The sequence below is a fragment of the Lepidochelys olivacea genome (genome assembly GCF_965140295.1).
Source record: "Lepidochelys olivacea isolate rLepOli2 genome assembly, chromosome: 17".
Classification (NCBI taxonomy): domain Eukaryota; kingdom Metazoa; phylum Chordata; order Testudines; family Cheloniidae; genus Lepidochelys; species Lepidochelys olivacea.
In genome coordinates, this window is record NC_140427.1 from 2,192,207 (window position 1) to 2,210,434 (window position 18,228).

At 47.6% G+C, this 18,228-nt stretch overlaps 1 protein-coding gene and 1 long non-coding RNA gene across 2 annotated transcripts in view; one reads left to right on the forward strand and one right to left on the reverse strand.

The window, feature by feature from the left end:
- Positions 1-6,785, reverse strand: part of NUFIP2 (nuclear FMR1 interacting protein 2) — a 31,936-nt gene extending 25,151 nt beyond the window's left edge. Inside the window, exon 1 of the mRNA XM_084650760.1 lies at positions 6,386-6,785. Coding sequence (XP_084506886.1) covers positions 6,386-6,626 — 241 coding nt within the window. The 5' untranslated portion in view covers positions 6,627-6,785. The remainder of the gene's footprint in view (positions 1-6,385) is intronic.
- Positions 6,786-6,910: 125 nt separating this feature from the next.
- On the forward strand, positions 6,911-13,752 carry LOC311532366. Its single transcript, XR_014714371.1, has 3 exons — positions 6,911-7,014; positions 7,363-7,409; positions 12,749-13,752. It is a non-coding gene; the product is annotated as an uncharacterized lncRNA (long non-coding RNA).
- Positions 13,753-18,228: the final 4,476 nt, after the last annotated feature.

Sequence of the window (18,228 nt, forward strand, 5' to 3'; positions counted from 1 at the left end):
ACACGACTGGAAAGAAACAATCTTCAATTCTTCAGGTGAACTTTTCCATCAGTTTCAGAGTAGCAGCCGTGTTAGTCTGTATTCGTAAAAAGAAAAGGAGGACTTGTGACACCTTAGAGACTAACCAATTTATTTGAGCATAAGCTTCCGTGAGCTACAGCTCACTTCATCGGATGCATTGTGAGCTGTAGCTCACGAAAGCGTATGCTCAAATAAATTGGTTAGTCTCTAAGGTGCCACAAGTCCTCCTGTTCTTTTTTCCATCAGTGTGAGGCCAAGCCACTGAAAAACTACAGTATTAAAAGGGCATCCTGTGGAAAACAGAAGTATTGGCAGATCTGGATTCAGGCACAGAAAACATAGGCCCTTACCTAGGTCCCCACCTCATTGAATCATGCGATTATGTCAGAATCTCAGCTTTCATAAAAATAAAAAGTAGGTTTCTAGCCCTTGTGGTTGCAAAGAGAAATTCAAAAACATGACCAGGTGCAACTGATGCATTGATGTCTGCAGAAAAGCATGAACTGTCGCATGCACGTCAATGGTGCAAAACTCCAAGACCTACCGCTCTGGATGGCCCCACCATCACTACATCAACAGAGGACTAGATTTGTGACCGGGGAAGAATGCAGTGGGCTCAGTCCACCCACCATAACGAGTAATGGAGTTCCCTGCTGCCACCCCTTTGGAAGGGGGGGCCTGCTGGAGCTCTTGGGAGGAGGAAGAGGATCCATGGTGTTGCCCCCAACATTTTTTGGGGCTGGGTGGGTGGAGTGATCACTACTGCCAATTCAAGGGCAGGTGGGACCAGAAGGGTCCCCCCACCATGTCCTGGCATCTCCGGGACCTCAAATTACCTTAATATGGCTTGAGTGTGTCGAACTTTTCAGATGCAAGAAAACCCATGTGTTCTCCTCAACAGAAAACATTTTGGGCCTGATTCAGTTACACTGTTGTAAAAATGGAGTAATGCAGGTGACACGCTGGTCTAGCAAGTCCAGAACAAATATTTTCCAACAGAAATGTTGTTATTCTTTAACTGCTATGCTAAAAACTGTCACTCTCAACATTAAAAAAAAGAAAAGGAGTACTTGTGGCACATTAGAGACTAACCAATAATAGATTTCCACTCCATACGTTTAACCATATTGGTTAGTCTCTAAGGTGCCACAAGTCCTCCTTTTCTTTTTGTGAATACAGACTAACACGGCTGCTACTCTGAAACCTTTCAAAATTAAGGGATCTTGCATCCTAAACACTCCTGCCGGGTCTACAACTAAAACTAAGGTCAACTTAGCTACATCGCTCAGGGCTATGAAAAAGTTCAGGCCCCGTGCAACACAGATGCTACACCTCTCAAGGGGGTGGCTTTACTACTGCTACAGGAAAACCCCTTTTATTGCTGTAGCGTCTACACTGCAACGGCACAGCTGCAGCTGGGTTGCTGCAGTGCTTGTCGTGCATACAGCTGCCGTGCATCCGAGGGTATGTGGTCATATCTTGTGGAACTCTGAACCATGGAGATTCCTGCAAGAACCCCATCGCTCAGCTTGTTGAGGTAGGTTAAACAAGGTAAGACACTGTGTGACTATCAGCAACTGCTATAAATTTTCCAATAATGTAACTGTATTCATATTGTTGACCATAAATACTTCAACCAAACGATGCACAGACTGATGGAATTCTAATGGATGAGCCAAGGATTGAAAATTAGTTTCAGGGTGACATGCAGAGAGCAAGTCTTTTCAAGGATAAGATACCGTATAAGGCCTTTTGTGACTCAGATTTCTGACATCTCTATTTAATAAAACAAAATAAAGAGAATGATCATAAGACCACTATGCATCAGGAGTGAGAAAAACTAATGGATTTTGCTTTTGACTTTATTAAGAGTGTCAACAGTTTAAAGTTCCAGTTTTCAAGCATTTACATGAACAGCCTAAATTCTCTCTAAGCTAATGCTTGAAATACAAGGTCTTCGCTTCACAGCTGTAAAAATGCACTTCAAATAGAGAAGCTTATTCTGCCACTGTCAAGTTTTAGAAACACACAGAAGTATGTTTCCAGGTGTTTTGTTTGGCCATGAGACCCCAAAGACGACCTCAGAAGGGCATTTTTAAACTGGAATTTGACAGGCATTAGTCCAAAGGCACACTATGGCTTTCAGATATATTGGAAAGTTAACTTGGGTGTTATTTTTATTCAGTTATTTTGCTTAATAGCTTGTTTCACCATATACCTAGTCAGTCCCCTATTACACTCACCTGCAGATGTTTGTGTAAGGCTCGTTAGCATGCAGGTTTGGGGCACCTTGACATCTATTTTTAATACAGTCCAAGTCCCTAATAGCCTTTTGGGTAGCCAGCAAAAGAACGTTTTAAAAAGACTAAATGCACATGGCATGCTAACAGCTTTCTAAACTTTACTATAACATACCATTAAGTGTTCAAAACTTTCACAAGCAACAGTAATACAAGTTTTAAAAACAAAGCCCTGGCCACACAGATTTGAAACCATGACCCCAATCCTGCAATGTGATCTGTGTGGGTGTGGAGCGGACTCTGTGCGGGTGGGGATCAGTCTGCTTTAGCTACCACTTTTCTGGAGAACCATGTTTAAATACTGTTCTTGGCAGAAAGATGCTAACACAATTCCAAATTTCTGTGCTGATGGTCTTATTCACCCAACATACAAATAACCTTCTGTAACAGGGAAATAGATAAGTTTTAAGATTATTTTTATTTTTCTGTCATTAAAGTGGTTTGTGGGCCAGAGAAATGTCTGGAGACTCTTCCCTTCAGTTCCTTGAAAACAGAATTTAGGAATCCCAGTCCCATGCAGAGTCTAATGAAGTCAACAGAAAAACTCCAGAGTGACTTCAATGGATTTAGGATCAAGATCCTTACCCACAGTTTAGTTTTCAATTAATGGAAGTGAGGTATTTGGAATGAATGCTCTGAAGGACCATCTGGACTGCCAGTTATAAAATCACTTAAAGACCAGTCTCACACCACTGAAGGCAATGTGAGTTTTTCCATGGACTTCCTTGGAAGCAGAATCAAGCCCCCAGGCAAGTGGCTGGGATCTCTACTTTTGAATACAGCCTTCCTTCCACTAATACAAGAGCTAGGATTTTACCTGGGTATTGAAAAGATATTGCAGAGCAGTTGCAACATATACCTAATTCGCAGGCAAAGAAAGAAAACCAGAAAGGAATGATTTTCTAATCACAAAGAGACAATGTGCTGTCACTCTCCCAGGAAGCTTTATGAAGCTTAAAATACTGATGCTGTATTGTGTGGAGAATTAATGAATGTGTAGTGTTATTTGTGATCTTATATCACATTTTCTAATTTGGCCAATTGTTTTAGTTATGGACAAGTACCAATACATTTTATTTTTAAAATACACTAGCTAGACAAAATAATGCCGGGACAGGGGAAGAGATCTGCCAGCACTTGGCACGACGACTTACACCCATGCTCCAAGCTCAGTGGTGGTGTCATGGTGGCCGTGCTGAAAGCCCACATCCTGAAGGCATAAGTGAAGGTTATTAACCACTCTTGTGCTGGGGATAAGAGCAGCATTAGTTCTAATGAGAACACACATTCTTATATATTATAGGACCATTGTGGGAATTTACGGTTCATTTAGTTTTAATTCTTCAAGAAGAAAAAAATGTCCTCTGTGCACATAGCCATTTCATACCACCAGCCAACAGCGTTACTGGGCTTTTTAGTAGCACAACTATACTACCTCAGCCTGCGCTCTCACAAACCAAGGGTATGTCCACACTACAAGTGCTACAGAGGCACACCTGCAACTACATCACTGTAGTGTAGACACATGCTACAGCAATGGAAGGGTGTTTTTGACTACTGTAGTAAATCTACCCCCTCAAGAGGTGGTAGCTAGGTCCACAGAAATTATTTCATCAACATAGCTGCACCTACAGTGTGGGTTAGGTCGACCTAACTATGTTGCACTGTAAAATTTTTCCACATCCCTGAGTGATGTAGGTAGGCTGACCTAAATTTTAGGTGTAGACTAGGCCAAGGAATGACAACATTTGGTCTGTAGTGGCAGGCGGGTAGCCTACTTCTAAAGGTGCTGATGACTGAATAAGCCATTCAGTAGTAGAGGCATTAATTCAGTACACGCCAGGATAATGCTGGGAGGCGAGAGATGCACTGCATTGGCCGGAATTGCCATCTATGGCAAAAGATGAAAAACTAAGGTCCTGACCCCTTACGTTATTAATGATACCCTTGCCCTGGTGAAGAATGTACAGTGTGTCCTGGCCAAATTCAAATGTGTCTAAGGTCACACCCATAGTTTCAAATGAATGTGGGATTCTTGACTTTGCAGCCTTAAACCATTACGTAGGGTTTCTGTGTTATTTGTTAAACTACTGCACCCATGAGGTTGCAGCTTTTCAGTGGTGATAAAACAGTCCCTCAATATACCCAAAAAGCACTTGAGATCTGAGAGACTGAAAGACCCCATATTGTACAGAGAGTTTTATTTCTCAGGTCCTAATCCTGCAACCAGATCTGAGCAGGCGGGCCCATATCCCCATGTGGAGTCCCATTAATTGTGATGAAAATCCAAATGAGTCTAAGATTCCACTCACAGAATCAGGGCCTTAAAAATCTATTGCTGTTATGTTATTAGCAGAGTAATTTCTTTGAGCCTTCAGCAAATACAGAACACCAGCTAAATTTTCTCATAGAGTCTAAAGAATTCCCCAGTTTCTCCAGACATGGAGGCAAAGCTGCCATTGCCTGCATTTGAAGGGCACAAAAGGTTTCCTGAAGAGTGGTGTTTGAATGTACATTGCACTGAAATTTTGTATTTCAATGCGATGTTCTAGAACCTGTCACAAACATGGAGCCCTAATAAAATCAATTTAAGCTTAATCCTGCTTACTGAAGGTCTGACTCCAGAGGAGCAAGGTGCTTCCCTCCAATCGCTGGCGAACCTACAACCCAGTGTTTGTCTGCACTTACAGTGGGGAGCTTTCGAACAAAATGTACATTAAACAAACCTAAGGTCAAGTCTGTACATCTCCACTTCCCACCCCCTCCAACTCGGATCCCAGGGGGAACGGGCCAGTCTCTACTCGGCTCACACAAAGGACTGGGGGGGGGAGGCTAAACATAGCCATCTTTGCTGCACAAATGAGTACCTCTATTCGGAATAAAACCTCCCCTGCCCCGTGCCCCCAGGCCCGGGGCCAGGCCGCCCAAACGTTGCAAGCCAAGGCGCTGGGCGGGAGCCGGCCCCCGCAGCCGGGCTGAGCGGGGTTCACCCCAACGTGCCAGCCCCCCCGGCCATGTGCTGCCACTGCCAGGGGCCGGGCCGGGCCGGCCTCCCCGCCCAGCCCCCGCCCGTCCCACCCAGAGCGCCGGGCCTGGCCCCGCCAGCGCCCCACGCGGCCCTGCCCGCCGCCGCCGAGCGCCTAGGCCCCGCGCGCGGCCCCCCCCCGCGCAGGCCGCCTCGCCCCCCCCCGCGCGGCCCGCGGCCCCCCGCCCAGGCCGCCTCGCCCCCCCCGGCCCCGCGCGCAAACCCCCGGCCGCCCCCCTCCCCCGCCCAGGCCGCCTCGCCCCCCCCGCGCGGCCCCCCGGCCAGGCCGCCTCGCCCCCCCCCGGCCGCCCCCCTCCCCCGCCCAGCCCCTCCGGCCCCGCGCGCGGCCCCCCGGCCGCCCCCCCCACAGGGCGCCTCACCCTCCTCCCCATTGCCCCCCCCCACAGGGCGCCTCACCCCCTCGGCCCCCCCGCGCCGCTCGGCGCCCAGCCGGGGCGCGGGAAACGTGCCCGCTGAGCCGAGCCCCGCGCAGGCCGCGCCGAGCCGCCGGCCCCACAGAGCGGGCCCGGAGCGGCCGCCCCCGCCCAGGCCCAGCCGGGGGCCGCTGCGGCGGGCGGCGGGCCCGGGTGGGGCCGGCGCGGGGGGGGGGGGTCCAAGGCCCGGCCGGCGGCTCCCCGCGCCGGGCCCGGCTCCCAACATGGCGGACAGGAAGCGGCCCGAGAGCCGCGGAGAATGTTCCAGCCGGGCCGGGGGAGGGGAGCCGGGCCGAGCCCCCGCCCGAGGGGAGCCGGGCCGCCCCCGCCGAGACCGCGCCGCCCCCGCCGCCGGGAAGGTCACGCCGGCCGGGCCGCTCCCCTCCTCCGCCGTCACGGCCACCCCCCGCGCGCCTGCCGGGACCCCCGCTCCCCGGCCCGAGTCCCAGCCCGACCCCTGCCCGCCCCCACCCCTGGCTTGGTCCCCCTCTCCCCCGCGGTCCCCGGGCCCGCTCCCCGGCTTCCCTCCCCGCCGACCTCCCGGCCCCGGGCCTCCCCCCTCCCGGCCCCCGGCCTCCCCCCTCCCGGCCCCGGGCCTCCCGCACCTGTTTTCTTCTTCGGCGCGTCCTGGGGCTGCGGGCCCGCGTGCTTGGGCTCATGTTTGAGCAGCGGCTTGGGCGCGGCCTTGGGGCCGGCGTCGGCGCCGTGCGGCAGGTAGGGGCTCTGCGGGAGGAGGTGGTGGTGGTGGTTGTGGTTGTAGTAGTAGTAATGGTGGTGGTGGTGGTGGTGCGGGGGGTGGTGGGGCGGCGGCGGCGGCGGCTGGGGCGGGCCGGGCTGCTCCTCCATTGAAAGGGGCTCGCGGGCTGCGGCACCGTGCGGACGCGGGGCGGCTCGCCGGGCGCACACGGGCTCGCGCTCCGGCCGGGGCAGGCGAGCAGAGTGGCTCCTGCGCTCGGGCTCCGCTTGACTGGGGGATCGGCGCAGACTGACGGCGCCGCTCCAGCAATGGGGAAGCGTCCAGGGCCCCCGTCCCCGCCCACGGCCCGGCCCCCCCGCCCAGCGCCGTACCATTTACCCTCTGCAACCTCCCCAGGGTGGGGCCTCCAACGTCAGCACTCTGGGCTCTGCCTGCCGCCTTCGCTCTGCTTCCTGCAAACGGCACTTTCCACACGCCCCGCCGGCGAGCAGGTTTCAGTGGAGCCAAGCAGATTCCATTTCTGGAGCAATCCGATCGGTACTTTTACTTTGCTTTCCCTCTGCATCGACTCTGTTTCCTCCCCTCCCCTCCCCTCCCCTTTCGCAAACTGCAGGTTCTCTCCTTAGTTTATTTTTCTAACGAAGGAGGGGAGCTGAAGCACAAGGAAAATGCCAGCAACCCAACTGGACAGTCATTCACATAGATAAATAATGCAAACGTTTAAAGAAGCCTGCAAATCATTTTGTATTCTGGATCCATTTTGCATTGCATTCAGATGCTAATCTCTCCATTTCCATGGAGGGATTATAAAACTCCACAGGGTAGTGTCTGTGTAATTTTCTAAAAGGGCAGAGTGCAGTTTTAACCAATTTTTCCTTTGTACAGGGAAGAATCAACATTTAAAGTTTCTAAAAGGAAATGAAACACTGCAGGTAAGATCAGTTTTGCTGCTAAGAGAAAGGTCTGATTTAGGACTAGTTTAAATGAAAGGGGGGGTGGATATTTTACCATGTTTTTTTCTAATAATAGTTAAATTAGGGGGGGAAAGAACTCACCCCAAAACAGCGTATTTGGCCGGTCATTTTTTGTATTCCCATTGCCATTATTTCAGGCTTTAAGGATTGAATAAAAGCTTTCTTCCGATTCTGCAGAAAAGTCTGTCATAATTCTATTTTGCAACTCTACAATCTCACATCCTGGAACTGAATGTCATGTCCTGATTCAGATTATGACTTCACTGCAGGATCAAATTAGAGGAAGAATAGGAAGGTTGGGAAGAAGCAAATACTCATTTAAATATAAATGAGCCAAATCCTGCCATCACTTTCCAGGCAATCCCATTTACGTCAGTGAGGTTGCATGGGTGTATGTTTTTAGCAGAATTTAGTTTAAATAACTTTTAAAATTAGCAAACTGAAATTGATTGAGCCAGGGATTTAAATTAGCAAATTATAAATTATTGTATTTGCACTAACACTTACTATTTAAGATGTCAGAGTCTTAGGTGTTGGAACTAGGGGTGCTGTGGGTGCTGCCACATCCCCTTGCTTGAAGAGGTTTCCATTATATGCAGCGTTTACAGTTTGGTTCAATGGCTCTCCAACACCCCTGGTCAGGGTCACAGCTTCTTCAGAAAGAAATTTAATTCAACTACAGGAGTAGGCTGAGAGAGCTGGGACATACTGTCTTATTCTAGAACTCCAGTAGCAGATTATCAGATGAAAGCACGCTCAACCAACTAAACAAAACACAAAACAGAAATGATGGAATCTCACATTGATGTCAATATACAAAGATTCAGCAAACACTGTAAGTGAACATGCTAGGTCAGACCAATTCAAAACATGGTTACATGTGGGACAGACAAGATTCTCTATGACCTTTGCAGGATGTTGTATCCTTGCTTTGCACCATTCACAACAAGCTATCAATAACTCATCACTCGAACACTCAGGGACCCTCTTACCTAGATCTCATCACTTAAGTACCCGTGCAACTCTTCAATCATGTACAACACAAAATTTGGCAAAACAAATGAGGAAAACAACTACAAGTACAACTACATTGTAGGGAAAGTGATCACTTTGGATGAGCTATTACCAGCAGGAGAGTGAGTTTGTGTGTGTGGTTTTTGGAGGGGGGTGAGGGAGTGAGAGAACCTGGATTTGTGCAGGAAATGGCCCACCTTGATTATCATACACATTGTGAAGAGAGTGGTCACTTTGGATGGGGTATTACCAGCAGGAGAGTGAGTTTGTGGGGGGGAGGGGGGGTCAGATGGTGAGAAAACCTGGATTTGTGCTGGAAATGGCCCAACTTGATCACTTTAGATAAGCTATTACCAGCAGGACAGTGGGGTGGGAGGAGGTATTGTTTCATGGTCTCTGTGTGTATATAATGTCTTCTGCAGTTTCCACGGTACGCATCCGATGAAGTGAGCTGTAGCTCACGAAAGCTCATGCTCAAATAAATTGGTTAGTCTCTAAGGTGCCACAAGTCCTCCTTTTCTTTTTGCGAATACAGACTAACACGGCTGTTACTCTGAAACTACAAGGAGAGTGTCTTTTAGTGAGAAAAGTTTCCACATAGTAGGAAACATCCATCCCTTGTTATTACCAATACTAGTAAGGAAGAAAATAAGTGTTATTTATGCACTATTTGGCTTAGAATTATTTTGTTGACATAGAATCTGAGAAACATAGGGTGGAAAGGACCTCAAGAGGTCATCTAGTCCAGTCCTCTGCCCTGAAGCGGGACCAAATATATGTACACCATCCTTAGCAGGGATGGTCTACATATATTGCCTAACCTGTTCTTAAAATCCTCCAGCGTTGTGGATTCCACAATCTCAGTTGGAAGCCTGTTCCAGAGCTTAACCATCCTTATAGTTCGAAAGTTTTCCCTAATATCTAACCTATATCTCCCTTCCTGCAGATTAACCCCATTACTTCTTGTTCTACCTTCAGTGGATGGGAGAACAACTGATCACCATTCTCCTTATAAAAGTCCTTAACATATTTGAGGACTGTTATCAGGGCATGTCTCAGACTCCTTTTTCCAAGACTAAGCATACCCAGTTTTTTAACCTTTCCTCAGTAGGTCAGGGTTTTTGAACCTTTTATCATTTTTGTTGTTCTCCTCTGAACATTCCAATTTGTTTACATCACTCCTAATGTTTGGCACCCATAACTGGACACAGTACTCCAGCTGAGGCCTCACCAGTGCTGATCAGATCAGGACAATTACCTCCTGTCTTTCCCCTGCCTCAGCCCAGAACCTGCACCCCTCCCGCACCCAAACTCTCTCCCAGAGCCTTAGGCAGATGGGGGGGGGGGGAAGGGGGCAGGATTTGAACCCGTTCTGGGCACCACCAACAATTATACAAACCTGTTGCCCCGTCACTATTCTCTTTTCACCCTTAAACAGCCTATTTTAGGGACAGCCTTCCAAAATGAAAAGTGTTCTCATGCCATTCGTGTCATGTTGACTACTCTGTACAGAGTATTTGGGCTGAATTTGACACCCAGACAAGTTGGAAGCCTATAGTTTTGCCTAGAAGCAGAACAACACTGACAAGTTTACGCTCAGAGCTCTGCCAGTGAATGCACATGCTGTTCCAGGTTACACTTGTCTGTCATGCCAACTTTTATGTAGCTTTTAATCAGAACTTTACCTGAATGGTTTCATTGCATGGCACCTAGAACACTACACCTAGAACAGAGAAACGGAGGCCTTCAGTCCTCATGGCTGTTTGTCAGCATTTTTCACCAGCACTAAAATTAACTAAAAATGTGAAGTACCAAAAATATATCTTACTCAGAATTATTCTTTACCATTTTTGAAATTATATTAGTAAAATGTAGCTGCAGGAGTATTTTTAGATGACAGAGCTTCTTAAATAAGAGACTCTTCAACCCTCAAGTATAAAACCAGTAACATACATATGTTCTTTATATTTTTAGGTTGTCATTAAAATATATTTTAAATGTGTTTGATATTGAAATTTATATTGAAATTGTGAATTCTTATAACTTCCAGTATTGTATTTGTGTTTAATGCCTTTTAGGATCTAATTTGAAAATTATTAGTATGATATGAGAAGCAGGCAACAACACCTGTAATTAAGGTTGCCTAACACTTTCTGCTGTAAGAAAGACAGTTTTCATTTCCTTGTATTTTGCCAAATTTTAACTGTTTGGGCTGACATTTTCCATGCTGGTGTCTGCCTCAGGCTAAATCATTCTGGAAAGCTTCATCAAAAATGATTCTGTCATTTCTGAGAACACGGTTAGAGGAAAATAGGCTGTTTTGCCAAGGTTAAACAATTATGATAGTGGTTTTGTTGAAAAATTGTAGCAATGTTTTGCAGCGGGGACTTTGAAATTTGACTAGAGTGGGGGTGTCATTCTGGAGTTAGAGAGCTGCTTTTTGCTTCATTGTGAAATCCACCAACATTTGGCAGAATTGCAGCTCTCTGGGCGCCAGGGGTTAGCACTACTTTCCCTGCAATTGCTGTTCCTGGGCCTCAGGAGCCACTGTGGTGCTTAGTACTAGAACTTAGAGTAGGGAGACTGTCTTTCCTTTTCTCTTAAAATGCTCTCTGGTGGTATACAGGCAGCATGGAGGAGAAGGAAGAAGCACCTTGACTTGAATGCAGCGGGGGGAGTAGCAGAGCAGAGACAGGAGCAGGGTGGGGAGGGACAGAAGCAGAGGAGGACAGGGCAAACTGGGGAGGTCAGGAACAGAAGGAGATCAGTAAGGCAGGCTGGGGGTTGTCATAGATTCGAAGCCCAGAAGGGACCGCTGTGATCATCTAGTCTGACCTCCTGGATAACACAGGCCAGAGACCTGCCCTACAATAATTCCTAGGGCAGATCTTTTGAAAAACCTCCAAAGGTGATTTAAAAATAATCAGGGATGGAGAATCCACCCTGACCCTTGGTAAATTGTTCCAATGGTTAATTACTCTCACTGTTAAAAATGTATGCCTTATTTCCATTATGGGGCAGGCAGAGCTGTCCCTTGGGTATGGCAAATCGGGGCAACCACCCTGCGCCCTGCCTATGCCAGCGGGCACCACCAATCAGCACCTCCCCCCAGCACCTCGTCCCTGCCAGCGGGCCCTGCCAATCAGTGCCTCCCCCTCCTTCTCAGCGCCTACTGCCTACCTCGGATCAGCTATTCCGCGACATCAGGAGGTGCTGGGGGAAGGGGAGAGGAGCAAGGGCATGGCGCAGCACACTCAGGGGAGGAGGTGGAACTGGGCAGGGAAGAGGTGGGGCGGAATGGGGGTGGAAAAAAGGAGGGCGGGGTGGGGCCTTGGGGCAAGGGATGGAGTGGGGGTGGGGCCTGGGCAGAGCTGGGGGGAGCCTCCCCCTCCCCCGGCAGATTAGAAACTCTGCGCCTATGTCCTGGGCTCCATATCCACCTTGGGACGGCCCTGTCCCTGCCGGGTCCCCCCTGACGCCTGTGTGGGCGGGGAGTGGTGGGAGTCATTGTTGCCACCCAAAGTGGCCGGAAGCAGTGCGGGTCCCCCTTGCCACCCCCGGTGGCCAGGAGCAGCAGATCCCCCCCCTGCCTCCTGTGGTGGCTGGGAGTGGCAGCGGGGAGCTGCGGGGCTCTCCCCTGCCCCTCACGGTGGCCAGGAGCTGCAGGACTACCCCGCCGCTCCCAGCCAGCGCTGGCTGAAGTCACAGAGGTCTTTTGAAGTCACAGATTCCGTGACCTCCGTGACTAAATCGCAGCCTTAATCATAAGGCCTCCACACAAGGGGGCTGAATTAACCTTTCACAGATAACCGTAAAACTGACATTACCTAACTTTTGAGAGCTTGACTTTGCAACCTTAATATACATAATTTTAATAGTTATAATTCAGTAGTGCCCAGAGATGCCAGTCAGAATCTGGGCCCCACTGGGCACTATCAAAGACTGTCACTGCCCCACAGAGTTTACAGATTACAAATGTGATTTATACAAAACGTAGTTGACAGTATACAAATCCAACAGCAGAGGGCATTTTTGTTGTGTAGGTGGTAAAACTTCTCCCACCATAATTCTAACTCCCACACTTACATTTTTTCTTATTAGAGGTTTGGGGAATCTGAAACATAATGAGATCTTTGCTAAACCTCCACACTATTTGAGTTTCTTTTTACACATTACAAGGTACACAGCAGCTTAACACTTGGTTTTTTTTAAAAAAAGGTCTTGCATTTCTTGTTGTGATCTGTCTGTCCATATTAAAGGTAGTTGCAATTTGTTCTTTTTAGGGGCTACCAGACAGAGTATTGTGGGACATTGCAACTGGAATTTCCTTGCATATTGTCAGCAATAGGACCAAAATCTTCTGTTGTTCTGGTCTCCTCCCCATGAAGATGAGTTGTGCAAGTGGACTCTCTCCCTCTCCTCTCCCCACCAGCTGAGTTTGCAGCTCAGAGTACAGGGCAGGAGGGAGATAAAAAACCCCAAACAAAAGGAATTTGGTATCTCTACGCTGCTTGGACTCTGAGGGGCAAAGTGTTTGTCAGCATAAGCAAGAGATCCGCAGCTGCTTAGCCTGGGTTAGCCTGTTAGTGTCTGAAGAGTTTACATGTGATAATTGGTTGGTGGAGTCTAAGTATCGAACTCACCGCCTATTTGGGGTTTGTGCCCTGCTTCCTAGCAGTCTGCCCTGAGGTTGGCACTCGCCCTCTGCCACTGCATGCAGTGTTACAGGGGCATTCCCTGCAGTCCGTGGCAAATTCCCCATTCAGCTCTCAGTCTGGCAAAATGTCGGTGACTCAGGAATAAGGGCCAGGCCAGGCTCCCGTTGACTCCGTTGAAGCTGGATTAAGCCTCAGATCAATAATGTGAACAATGTTGTGCTTGTTAGACAATGTGTTAAACATACTTAGCTACAGGGACTGCATTCTCCAAAGCCCCTCAGGAGGGGAAATGGTAAGTTCAGCTCCTCCCGCCCCCTCTTCTCCCATGTTTTCCCTCCTTGCAGCTGTTCCTGCCGACGTCTGTGAGTGACCAGTCTGCTAGGCCTCATGCACGGGGAAGAGGGCATCGTCCCCAAATTCCACATCCACTCCCGGTGACAAATAATCCCACAACCAGGCACAGAGCTTGGGCACGGTCTGTGGCACTACTAGGTCTTTCATTCAGAGCTGGCTCCTACCTTACCTGTTGTAACGAGGCTGGTTCTGGCGGGACCCGACGGAGAGTGCCATTTCAGGACAAAACGAACAGGAGGACTTGGGGCACCTTAGAGACGAACCAATTTATTGGAGCATGAGCTTTTGTGAGCGACAGCTCACTTCATCGGATCCGATGAAGTGAGCTGTCGCTCACGAAAGCTCATGCTCCAATAAATTGGTTCCTCTCTAAGGTGCCACAAGTCCTCCTTTTCTTTTTGCGAATACAGACTAACACGGCTGCTACTCTGAATTCAGGACAAATTGCTTAAAGCAGGGCAGTTACAGCCCAAGGCTGGGGTTCCTTTGCACACCAAGGCAAACCAAACCAGCCAAACAGAGAGGACCTTGGTTTTACCCTACTGGCTAACCACAAGTCACACAAGCAATTCCCTTAGACACTCCAGTTTCCCAGTATCACCACCAGGGCCACTCGTTATGGGGATGAATGGTTATGAAAACCAATACCCCAGTAAAAGAAAAATGGTTCTCTCCATCCCAAAGGACTAAGCCCCAGACCCAGGTCAATATACAAACAGATCTTACCCACAAATCACGCTGTTGCCAATCCTTTAGAATCTAAAATCTAAAGGTTTATTCATAAAAGGAAAAAGATATAGATGAGAGCAAGAGTTGGTTAAATGGAATCAATGACATACAGTAATGGCAAAGTTCTTGGTTCAGGCTTTTAGCAGTGATGGAATAAACGGCAGGTTCAAATCAAGTCTCTGGAGAACATCCCCAGCTGGGATGGGTCTTTCAGTCTTTTGTGTAGAGCTTCCGTTTGTAGCAAAGTCCCTCCAGAGGTATGAAGCAGGACTGAAGACAAGATGGAGGAGCTGCAGCAGCTTTTTATAGTCTCTTGCCGTGTGGTCTCTGCTTTCTTTGTCCCAGAGACCAGCTGCCCATCACAAGGCATGGAAACGCCTCAGAGTTCTGTCCATAGGCAGGTCCCTGCAGACCTTGCTGAGTCCCAAGGCGCGTCTGCCTTCTCTCAGTGGGTCAGTGGTATAGCTGATGGTCCTTAATGGGCCATCCAGCAGGCTAGGCAGAGCTGACACCAACTTGTCTGGGGTATCACCCAGATGCATAGTATAAGTTTGAAATACAGACAGTATAGAGCCAATATTCATAACTTCAACTACAGAATGATACACACATATAGACACCATAATCATAATCAGCAAACCATAACCTCTCCATAGACCCCTTACACGACAACCTTTATGCAATATGTGCTGCAAATATATAACAGGGGTTGCAACAGTGATCTATATGGTTACAGATTATGTCAATAATGTCACACATGTCTTTAAAATACACTGCTTCTCTGAGTATTCACTGTCCAAAAATGTGCAAATTGAGATCAATAAGGGCTGAAGTAGCTGTTTCAAGTTGTATCAAGGATATAACAAAGTTTAATTATGGAGATGGTGGCCTTTATTCCGTACGGTGGAAGTTTGCTTTAAATAATGCTGGGGACTAATTCCAGTGATTTTTTCCTAAGAACAACAAAATATTTCTTTCCAAACTCACCATTCTGTGAAACATCTAGAAAAATTTCTGTGAAAATTTTAAATTATTTTATTGATTCAATTACAAATTAGAAGCATTTAAAATTAACCAGTTTCCATTTTTTTTTTACTGTCTTTATAATATTTTGTGTATCTCTGGTTTAACATTTTTAAAACTTAGAACATCAGACTTACTGTGTGTCTAAATATTGATCATGGCCCTAGCACAGAATTTAATTCTATATCAATATTTCACCAAGACCTTGAAGCTGCAAAGCAGTGAGCACTTTGACCCCAACCCAACAAAGCACGTAAGCATGTGTTTAAGTTTGAGCATGTGCATAGTCCCATTGCTTTGCTGGATCAGGGTCAGACTGCTCAGCACCTGGCAGGATTAATCCCTTGATGATGAATGCATTGTTCTGCAGGTGGAGAGGCACTGCACAGCATAGAATGCATTTACTAAGGCCTGGTCTACACTGGGAGGGGTGGAGAGAACGGGGGATTGATCTAAGTTACACAACTTCAGCTACATGAATAACGTAGCTGAAGTCGATGTACTTAGATCTACTTACCGCGGAGTCTTCACTGTGGTAAGTCGACGGCTGATGCTCTCCTGTCGACTCCACCTGCGCCTCTTGCCCTGGTGGAGTATCGGAGTCGACGGGAGAGCGCTCGGCAGTCGATTTATCATGTCTAGAATAGACACAATAAATTGACCCCCGCTGGATCGATTGCTGCCCATCCATCCAGCAGATAATGTAGACAAGCCCTAAGGCTATATCTACACTAGAGCTGTACTGATCCAGCTATGCTGCTGTAAGATCTCTTGTGTAGCCAGGAGAGAGCTCTCTTGTCAACATAATTAAACCACCCCCAATGAGCAGCAGTAGCTATGTCAGTGGGAGAAGCTCCCTGAGCAACATAGGTTTTGCCGACATAAGTGGTAGTGTAGACATGGAATAAGGGTTGCAGCCACGATTGACAGGTCCTCAATTAAGATGTCAAAACACCCCCTGCAGTGGGTGACTCTAGCATCATCCCCTGCAGTCTCCTCTCCTCCTGAAGGGCTCACCACTTCCTTGTTTCTCCTCAAGTCCCATCCAGCCAAGCTGACTCAATTCAGTACATTTTAATTGAGTCCAGACATACCTTATTGGCAGGACAATTGCTGTTAATATGCAAGAGTCATGGAATACTCAGATCTTTGTCAGAGGCTGGTATAATCTGCCCAGGACAGAGTCATGCAATGGGGACCAGATTGCTCTTGCAGCCTTTCACCTCGAAGATAAGGGTGCATATATTCTCACTGGATCCAGTTACTACATTAACAAGAGAACATAACGTTGCATCTAACCTGGAGTCCTGTTTCGTAATAGTCTTGTCCATGTTAAGTAAAGTGGAGTGTATCATTGAACTCCATTTCTCTGTTACACTGTGAACATTATTTGTGGCCACAAAAAAAGACAATGTGAAGGATCCTGTGTATGGAGTCTGGGACTGAACTCACCCAGAGAGATCTAGCAGATGTAAAAGAGAATGTGAGCTCTTTTTGGCTGGTAGAAATGGACATGTTGGGCACTTACATTTCTTTCTCTCTCCTGTCTAACAGTTTAAACATACCCATTGAACAGCATGTACTTTATCAAATCTTTTGTCAACCACATTCAAGACGTATCCTCATGACCACCATGTTGTCAATTCTTCATTTACTCTCCAAAACTACTCCATTAACTGAATTATTGGAGAGCTTGTTAACTTTCATCCCTAAATTAGGGTTATTCAAAAAGCTTAGAAATCATTTCCTCTTTCACAGGTAATGACAGTATCAATCAGCATTTCACAGGGAAGTATCGGTATGAAATACCTGATTTTTCTAGGCCTCAGGCCAGAACGGTGTAAATGGGCCTTCATGTAACAGGATCAGACCCAGGGTGTTTTGTGTAGGCATTAGGTGGCATTTGTTTCTGGTGGCTAGGTCCATGTTTTAGTAGGACTGGATCTGAGGAATGTCCCTTCTTGTAAAGGTTTCAGAGTAGCAGCCGTGTTAGTCTGTATCCGCAAAAAGAAAAGGAGTACTTCTGGCCCCTTAGAGACTAAAAAAATTTATTTGAGCATACGCTTTCGTGAGCTGTACGAAAGCGTATGCTCAAATAAATTTGTTAGTCTCTAAGGTGCCAGAAGTACTCCTTTCCTTCTTGTAAACACATTCTTGTGATCACACAGAAATGGGTAACATCTTCTGCCTGTATCTGCCTGAAACATGAAACTTGTTTCCTACAGTGTGACCAGGTAAACTGGAGGCGGGTTCTTGGATGCAAAAGGGAAGCCATGCAGGAGGCAGGCTGGCAGGTCAGCCTCAGCCAAGCCTGCCGTTGAGCCTCTGCCTTGGTGACTTGTCCAAGATTTCACAGAGACTTGGATTTATATCTCCACCCAGGCTCCCGCCGCCTTGGATCATGAAGGGACTTGGTATACTCCTCATGAATCCTGCTCTCCAGGCTGCAGACAATGCCACAGAAGGGCCACAGACCTACTGCAGCAGGGCCCCAGAACAGCAGCAACCAAGACAGGCTCACTGTCTCTCTGGGCAGGGCAAGTATCAGTGGCTGCTTGCAGGGGACTCTGATCTCTGGAAGACAAGGACAAATACTTTAGAAAACCAAACACTCTGTGTCTGTTCCAACACACCGTTATAAGGTCACTCATTCATCCACTTCATTTCATTCACAGTTGGACATGAAACATTTCTTTGGTGCAGGGACTTGTGTGTGTAGAGCAGAGTGATTAGCACAGGAGGGCACAATCCCTGGTTGGGAGTCTCTCAGAGCTACCACAATACAAATACATATCAGAAATACTATTGATTTTCGTAGTTATTTTACTATTATTGTTTTATTCATTTAGCAGAATTCCAGGGGGCTCAGAGATGGTTGACTAGAATGACTACGGCATGGAGAAGCTCTCATTTGAGGAGAGATTGAAATAAATGGAACTGTTTGCCTTAGAGAGGAGATGCGTAAGGAGAGAAAGGAAAGGTATACAAGGTTATGAATG